Genomic DNA, 9,422 nt, shown 5'->3' with positions numbered 1-9,422 from the left:
GGCTCCCTGCGCAGTGGGGAGTCTGTTTCTCCCTCTCCCTCTCCCCCACCCCCTCAGCTCATGCTCTCTCTCTCCCTCTCAAATGAATAAACAACAACAACAACAACACATAGTTTAAAAAAAGAAGAAAGAGGGGCACCTGGGTGGCTTAGTCGTTAAGCGTCTGCCTTCAGCTCAGGGCGTGATCCCGGCGTTATGGGATCGAGCCCCACATCAGGCTCCTCCGCTATGAGCCTGCTTCTTCCTCTCCCACTCCCCCTGCTTGTGTTCCCTCTCTCGCTGGCTGTCTCTCTCTCTGTCAAATAAATAAATAAAACCTTAAAAAAAAAAAAAAGAAGAAGAAGAAGAAAGAAAATACACAGAAGCTGTGGACATAAAGTCTAGGTCTGTGTTTGCTGGGCAATACCTAACATGGTCCATTTAAAATACATTAAAGTTTGGACACAAGGATTTATCACACAAATTAGGGCATAATCCCTTCTCATTATGATTTTCCATCCCTAAATTTACTTAATCCTGAGAACATATACACACCATTTCCTGAGAAACACTGGTATACTAGGAAACTGGATTTTAAAGCCAGAGAGGACTTTAAAGATAATTTAATGAGAGCTTGTTTTATAGATGTCGGTGGGGTTGAAAGTCCTTTGAGATTATGGAGACAGGGGCGGTGCCAAGATTCATACCCAAGTCTCCCAACTCCCAGCCCAAAGTTCCTGCTCATGAGCAGCGCTTCTGGATTAGTTTGGGTCAAGGTTTATCTGGACTTACTATTTTGTTCCCAACAGTTTTAGGCAATAACAAGTGTGATTTTTAAGCGCAAATTTTTTTCACAAAAGAAGTTTAACTATTTATCAGAGCTTTAAATTTATTTTACCAAGTTTACAAATGAAGATAGAAATAGTAAACGTTCAGGAGAAAAGACAGCATAAATCAACCCAAAATAATTAAACACTTTATTAAATCTTTCATTATAGAAAAGTACATAAAGTGTTTCATTTATATTTTCATATAAACTCATGAAGCATTAAATCTTTGTGAAAATTTTCCTCGAAGTACAAAGTGACTTTTTCTTTTTAAAGATTTTATTTATTTGAGTGAGAGAGAGAGAGAGAAATCACAAGCAGGGGTAAGGGTAGAAGGAGAAGCAGACTCCCCGCAGAACCAGGAGCCTGATGTGGGGCTCGATCCCAGGACCCCGGGATCATGACCTGAGCCGAAGGCCAACGCTTAACCGACTGATTCACCCAGGCGCCCGAGTGACATTTTTTCTATGATAAATAGGACACATGTGTAAGTACCAAAAAGGTTTAGTCGGAGAAGAGCCTTGGTTCAGTTACGCGGGCTCTGCTAGAAGAGGTTGTGATTGTCAAGAAGTGGGAATCTCTACTCTTGGGTCCATTTACTTGGTATCAGCTGTCAAAGCTGGGGCTTCATGAAGGAAACACTACCAGCAGAGAGTACATCCATATCCTATTAAGTGTAATATATAAAAGGATATTACCAAGGGATGTTACTACCCAATTTTTCCCCCATCGTTACTATGTCAACCACAGACTTTGGGAAAGTGATTTTCCGCTTCTGTTTATCATTTTGCTTTGCTGAGTAATTCAGTCAACTGGGGTAAGCCCCTATAGTACTTATTCTCATTTAACTGGAGGAAGGAAATCTAAACAGTTCATGCCGTGTCTTACGTGGGTTTTCCAAAAAAACCTCAAAACGTTGGAATCCAGCCCCTTTCGGTGGAAACCACAGCTGACTAAAAGAAAGACACCCTGGCGCGCACCGTACTCGCGGGCGCCCAAGCCCGGGAGCAGCGCCCTCGGGGAGGCATTGTGGAAGCGCCCCCCCGGGAGCCGAGCGCCCCCCCGGGAGCCGGAGCCGAGCGCCCCCCCGGCCGGCTGACGAATGCTGCCCCGGGGTTGGAGGCGGCTCTGCCAGGTCCCCGGGGCCCAACCACCGCCGCGCAGCCGCCCGGGGCTGCCGGGCGCGCGCGCCGGGGTCAGCTCGAGGACGCGGGCGGGGCCGGGAGGCGGAAGGGCCGGCCCGGGGCGTGCCCACGTGACCGCCCCGCCCGCCGCCTGCAGCCCCCTCGCCGCCGCCGCCGCCTCCGCCTCTCGGGCTGCAGCTCCCGGCGTGCCCCGCACTCGCCGCTGCCCGCCAGCCCCTCCCTCTTCTCCTACCAGTGCCACAGAGAAGGAGTCCGAGCTGCCGCCGCAGCCACAGCCGCGGGCACTATGGTAAGGCGGGCGCGCCGCCCCGGGGGACCGAGGGCCGGCACGCGTGAGGCAAAAACCCCCGCGCGGCCCTGCAGGGTCCTGGGAGTGAGGCCGCCATTTTAACCTGATTTAGGCCTTAAAGGTGGGGGCTCCAGCGCCGCGGCCCCGCTGCTCTCTCTCCAGCAGCCGGCCGGCCTAGCCTCCCGCCGTCAGGCCAGGCCCTGTCGTTCTTCGGATTCCTGAGGGCGAGGAGGGCGCGGGTCGGGGGTCGGGGGTCGGGGCTTAAGGCGGACAGGAGGCGTCTGGAGAGGTCGAGGCATTGGGAGCGGCGGCCGGCGGCGCGGGAGGGTCTGCGGGGCTCATCCCGCGCGCATGCCGCGTTCGCGCGGGGCTTCCTTATTTTATTTAGCGCTCACCTCTAAAATTGGTACGTGCTCTCAAGCCCTTGCTGAAGGCTTTCGGGTAAGGGTCTTGGTGGCTTGTAATAAAACCCCTAAGAGGGAGATTAAGGAGGTGAGAAAACGCTTTTTAAAATGCTTTTTCGCCGTAAAAGGTTTTTACACTAGCTCCGTTAGTTTTGAAGTGTCTGCGTTTGAGCTGTGAGGCAATTATGTTGTAGCCGTGGGCGGTTTGGAGTTCACACTTGATTCTCTTTCCTTATGAGGAAACGGCACTGGCTAGGATGACTTTAAAGAAAAAAATAGTAGAAGCTTTCACTGAAATCCAAAAGTGTTTTTTTAAGGCCTGCAGAGTTGACACAATACAGAAGGTATTTTTGCTGCTGCTCCTGAAGCTCTGACATCACCCAGTGAAATAGGAAACATTTCAGGGATGGGACAGCGTGTATTTGTCCCATTCCCTCTACCTCCCATTTTACTTCAACCTCGAAACCCCTTTAAAATGGATGAATGGGGCAGGATGAGTTAGAATCCTTGGGTGCATATAAAAATGTGGCAAAGCTGGTTGGACTACTTGCGTGGTACGATGCAATTTTTGATGTACAGATTAAAGTGAATCCTGTCTAGGCAAACAGTAATTTTGGTTAAAACCAAAATGCTTGTTCTGAGTTACTGTTCTTTTTTTATTTCAGGCTTCTGGAGTTACAGTGAATGATGAAGTCATCAAAGTTTTTAATGATATGAAAGTAAGGAAATCTTCTACACAAGAGGAGATCAAAAAAAGAAAGAAAGCAGTTCTCTTCTGTTTAAGCGATGACAAAAGACAAATAATTGTAGAGGAAGCAAAGCAGATCTTGGTGGGTGACATTGGTGATACTGTAGAGGACCCCTACACATCTTTTGTGAAGTTGCTACCTCTGAATGATTGCCGATATGCTTTGTACGATGCCACATACGAAACAAAAGAGTCTAAGAAAGAAGACCTAGTATTTATATTCTGGTGTGTAAAAACAAAAGAAAAAGTGCTTTTGAAATGCAAGGATTGTTATTAACATAGTCGGTTTTGCCTTTGTTTTTCTTTTAAGTGGGACTCAACCGTTGTGTTTGTTTGTTTTCTGTAGGGCTCCTGAAAGTGCACCTTTAAAAAGCAAGATGATTTATGCTAGCTCTAAAGATGCCATTAAAAAGAAATTTACAGGTACAAACATTAAAAATTTTGTGCAGAGGAATTACTCTTTCTTAATTATAATAAGATAATGGGATAATGTTTTTCCTTTTTAGGTATTAAACATGAATGGCAAGTAAATGGCTTGGATGATATAAAGGACCGTTCAACACTTGGAGAGAAATTGGGAGGCAACGTAGTAGTTTCACTTGAAGGAAAACCCTTATAAAATGACAGTCAAGTGCCATCTGGATCTTAAGGAGCTTCCATTTCTCCAGCTCAATGAATTGAAATAGTATTAGGTGTTTTTTTTTTTTTTTTTTTCTTTCTCTTCCCACTGGGTCCTTCCAATACAGTGAATGAAGGAAATATCATTCATGTAAGCAGCCTATCAGTGATTGCCATTAGACTGTTTAATACTGTTACTTTTATGTAGAACCCAAGGAATGCCTTTCCATCATATTTTAGCCAAAACAACTGGTTATATGCCTCCCTTGCAGCAAGCACTACAATGAAAGTGATTGTCAATGTGAATAGCTTAGAATACTGCAAAGGGTAAGCTGATTGAATGCCTTGAAAGTATTATCCACTGGTCAGATGGTAAACTTTATTCAGTATTATTATTTATAGTTGCACTTGATTGCAGTTCTGTGAGGCTCAAGCATTCATACACCTCACCTGCCTTGGCAAGCCTATTTTTGTGACATGGCAGCACAGATATAACACTATGCATTGAAAGCACTTTTTTTGTAATGAGTTTAACTCCCCATCTCCCCCAAAAGGAATGCCAATTAAGTTTTGTTAACTGTGTCATCAACTTATCCTAGTACCTCAGTATTCATTCCTGTTACCTGCATATTTTTAAAAAAATAGCTGTTACTAATGCCTTTTTTCCATTGAGTGTACACTACTGAATAAGTGTAGTTTATGTTTACCGTGTAAGTTTTGCAACACTAAAAATATTTTGAATATCAGTCATGATGGCAATTTCTGTATAAAAGAGCCTTAAACGGAACATTGTTTTGAGATCAGACTCCCCACCCTTGCAATAATGGCCACGTTGCAATAAAAATTGTGGCATATTACAGAACGTTGCCTTGTTTTCCTTGGACATTTTGCAAAATGTTATGTGAAGCAACTTTTAGGGTAAACAGCTATTATTAATCTTTGCACTGGTCATTTAAGAAATTTTTTGTACAACATTCATTCATGATATTTTCCAGTTTGTTGAGTTTAAAAAATATTCTATCCTAAAGCCAATTAATAGAAAATATTATTGTTATAGAGGGATACTTTTCTAAGCAGTGGTTTATTTATTTCCTTATATGTTAATATGAAGATGAGAAGTTATTTTTTGCACTTTGACAGAAATATTCTTCAATACCAGATTTGTTCTCTGGGTAAATTAGGGTAGTTATTTTTTAATTCACGTTTACATTTCTAAGTAATTGAGTAGAAGCAGGAAGCTCTTAACTGCATATTTGGTGATAATGAAAATAATTTATAAAATGTCCTTCAAAAGTTAATACTTCTCATGTTTAGGAACTTTCATTTCAGCTATTATTTCTTAATTTATTTTGCAAATTGGAAAAAAAAATGGTGTAGCAGTCTTAAGCATTAGTAGTGGGATTTGGCTGTGGTCCAGAGTGCTCTCCTTATAGAGAATTTGATCTGCTCAGTGTGAGCAGTTTGCTGTTAGCCAGAGCTATTTATGGCAAACACATGCTTTTGTATCTTGTCATAGTTATCCACAAATGGCAAAACTGGACTTGATTCTACTGGTATGCAAAACAGGCATGCTAGTAAGCAGTCAATCGTGGCTTAGAACTTAACCCCATAGCTCTGAAGAGTACTCTTATCAGAAAACAGGAAACAAAAACTCTCTTTTTTTTTTTTTAATGTGTGAAAGTGATTTCAGTATAATTAGATATTTTCCGAAGTTTTTTTCGGGTGGAAACAAAAATAGGAGTTAAATGTCTAGGCTTCCATTTAACGTTATATGAATGGCTTGGAATCTTTTGCACTGAGCCATCTTATTTCAGGCTTCCAGCTGTCCCTGTGAGTTATCCTGGACATTTTGATGGCTTTTTGGTAAGGCTAAACTCATAAGGAAAGTATGACAATACTGACAAATACTAAACCATATGTGTAACTAATTCTTACACCATGGAATTTTTCATTATTTTCCTCATTCTAAAAACTAAGGGACTCTAAATAAGTTATGTAGTATCTTTTATTTTTATAGCTGATTTATCAGCTTTCTTATATGCCTCATATAATAATAGTTTCAGAGATCAAATATTGCTTTAAACTGTGGTACTTTGATTTGTTCGATTGACAGAACTGATACTAAGTTCATTTCTGAAATACATTTTTGTGCATAAAGCCAACAATAATGATAAAATTAATGGTTCACATGTTACTTGAGATAATTTGGCATTTGAAATGATCATTTTATTTTACAATCATTTACAATGAAACAATGTTCCAGTTAGCTTTAAAAGGTATACGGTGCTAATTAGTAAAATATTGCCCCAATATTTTACTGCTAGCTTGCAAAATTATAAGTGTTTAAAGAAATAAAATGTATGAAAAATATATAAAGCTGTTGAGATGTGTTTACTTATATTTCAGAACATTAAAATTTTAAAAACTAATGTTGCAAATCAAAGAGGCACCATTATCTTTAGTCTTTTTTAGGATTTTAGTTGATACACTTTCTCATTTACAGATATCAATATTCTTTGAAAATTTATAACTTACAGTGATTAATTTTAACATTTTCAGACAAATGGGAACAGTTGGCATTTGTCCCAAACTGGCTACCATCAGCTGTTGTTTTCGATCATTATCTAAAATACTATGGCCAGCATTGTGTATTTAATCTTATGTTTGAGTTTCCTGATGTAGATCCTTTGTAGCAGATAATTTATGAAATCTAGCAAATGAGTTTTGGGAGAAAATTATTTTAAGTGCTTCCTTATTAAGGAATAATCTCAGCAATGGTCAATCATAGAAGGATTGGAAACCCCTTGATTAGGTTTGCCACTCTGAAAAAATAACCTGGTTCTGCTCTTCATAGGTCCTATTTTTGCTTGTAAATTTAATAATAGTTTGAGATCCAAACAAAGACGAATATTAATTTTCCTATGAATATTAAAACTATTAGAGATGTGTAGGCAAGCTCCAGTGAATATTGCTTTTTCAGACAGCTTGAATTTATAGATGTTTCATGTCATGTCAGCCAATAAAGAAGTCTGAGGCTTTTCTTTTGCTCTAGAACATCCAAATTGCTTTTTTCCATGTGGAATTGGGAGTCATCCCTCCACTTCAATTTCTTGTCATAAAGCAGTTGGGCAAATTATCCTTTCTGAGCCTCAGTTTCTTAATCATAATATGAGAATAGTATCTGTCATACCTCATTGTAGAGGATCAACTATGGAAATGATTTTTGGGAAACAGGAAAATGCCATGTAAACGTGATCATTTGGTTAAACCATTCTACGTGTAGTTAAGTAGGTAAAGAACCATGTTAAAAATAAGATTTATTGTAAGTCTTTGAACTGCTTCATTTTTGTAATTATTCCACTTATTCTCACAGTTTAAGGACAAGTTAGCTGGTATGTGGCATCGGTTTTTCAGAATGTAGTAAAGTGTAGCCTCTGAGTTGATGTTCATAAATGCTCTTAATCTTTTTAGTGTAGTTTTCTTTTTCACATGTGACCAGTCAATTAACTAGTCTTTTCCCCCCAAATAATTTTGAAGTAAAAAATAAAAGAGGAAATAAAACTAGAAAAATACTGGTATGGAATACTTGTCATGAGTCATGATCCAGGTTGTTGAAAACCTATGACTATTTATTATTAATATCCTAAATTTATGTAGTCCTTTGTATTTGTCAAGGCGCTTGAAATTCGTCTAATCCCCTTAGGCCCTCTTAACCAGCTAACCATATTTCTCTGCTACGCATGAAGAAACTGAAGTCTGGAGAGGTTAAGGGACAGCTCAGCTATGAGTAGCAAAGCTGATTCCAGTCCAGTATACTTTCACTCCACAGTGAGTTACTAATTTCCTTTTTTTAAAAAATGGAATAATCTGATCTTTTTGAACAGGACATAATTATTCAGTATGTTTTCAAAGTAGTGTCTCAAGAATATTTGAAAAATAGTCTTGGAATTTTTGTCTCCTAAGGAAGCCCATAAATGTCTGAAATAATTTTACACTTCAAAAATTTTCTTGGATGTTTCAGCATTGTAAGTTTATGGAATTGTGGAAGCCATAAGGATTGGACAGACACACTTTCCAGAAAGCTGATACCTCTTATTTAAAAATAAAAAATTCAGGAGTTTATTTTTAAGTAATCTCTACACCCAACATGGGGCTCAAACTCACAACCCTGAGTTCAAGAGTCACATGCTCTATTGACAGAGCCAGCCAGACACCTCAAGGCTGATAACTTACTCTTTTTCCAAAAACTTGGATATCTCCCTCCCTGTGCTCCTCTACCCATATTTCTAAGGAGAGATAGTATGATGTATGATAGTGGTTAAGTACTAGAACTTTGGGGGTGCCTGGGTGACTCAGTTGGTTAAGTGTCTGCCTCCAGCTTGGGTCATGATCCCAGCATCCTGGGATAAAGTCCCACGTTGGGCTTCCTCCTGCTTTTCCCTCTCCCACTCCCCCTGTTTGTGTTCCCTCTCTCACTGTCTCTCTCTCTGTCAAATAAATAAATAAAATCATAAAAAAAAAAAAAGTACTAGAACTTTGGTATCAGACTGCTTGGGTTGTTCACATATTGGTCTTTAACACTTATTAATTGAGTGACCTTAGGAAAATCGACCTCTCAGAGCCTTAGTTCATGTATAAAAGGAGATAATTGTAGCTTGTCTCATGAGATTTGAGGATAAATGAAAGCACCTTGAGTAGTTACTGGCACATAGAAAGTACTTTGTAGGATGATCCTAAAATTTACAGCCCAAACCAGGACATTTGAGAGTAAAAGGGAGAGTTTTAATAATTATGCCAGGACAATAGGCTTAAGTTGCAACAGACCCCAGCAAACCAGATGTGGTCATACTATCAAAAAGTAGGCTGATGTCAAAATGTAATACTTAAAAAGAAGAAACTATGAAAGACTCAAGGTCATTAATTTCAATTATATAGGGTACTAGTATGCTAAGATTCTCTTGAAATATGTGGTTATTTTTAAGTAATTAGCCTCAGAACAGTCAACTTTGGACTTTTTCATGCCTTTTTTTTCCCCCTTTGGTAACTTTTTTTTTTAATTAGGGAGAGTCAGAGAAGCAGGGGAGGGGCAGAGGGAGAGGGAGAGAGACAGTCAAGCAGGCTCCACACCCAGTGTGGAGTCCCACATGGGACTTGATCTCACGACCCTGAGATCATGAACTGAGCTGAAATCAAGAGTCTGACACTTAACCAACTGAGCCACCCAGGTGCTCCTTTAGCTTTCCTTTTGACTTTAAAGCTTGTAAACTCTCAGATACTGCATTTTGCTATTAACAGTATGTTTTACTTATAGCAGCTTCTCTTAATTGTTGCTTTTCATCTTACGTGGACTTGGAAAGCCAGTTTGTTTAGAATTATGTATAAGAAAGGGAATAGACTCGTGGGCTTGAGAGC

General features: G+C 40.1%; 1 protein-coding gene across 1 annotated transcript; it reads left to right on the top strand.

Annotated features, from left to right (window-relative positions):
• Positions 1-2,068: 2,068 nt before the first annotated feature.
• On the top strand, positions 2,069-6,378 carry CFL2 (cofilin 2). The gene is made up of 4 exons (XM_026513582.4): positions 2,069-2,240; positions 3,310-3,617; positions 3,739-3,815; positions 3,899-6,378. Exons 1-4 carry the CDS (start codon positions 2,238-2,240, stop codon positions 4,009-4,011), a joined length of 501 nt encoding a protein of 166 aa, XP_026369367.1. The 5' UTR covers positions 2,069-2,237; the 3' UTR covers positions 4,012-6,378.
• Positions 6,379-9,422: the final 3,044 nt, after the last annotated feature.

This window comes from Ursus arctos, unplaced genomic scaffold (genome assembly GCF_023065955.2).
Source record: "Ursus arctos isolate Adak ecotype North America unplaced genomic scaffold, UrsArc2.0 scaffold_37, whole genome shotgun sequence".
NCBI classification, from domain to species: domain Eukaryota; kingdom Metazoa; phylum Chordata; class Mammalia; order Carnivora; family Ursidae; genus Ursus; species Ursus arctos.
The sequence above is the reverse complement of the archived record's forward strand: the minus strand, read 5'-3'. Positions and strand labels throughout refer to the sequence as shown.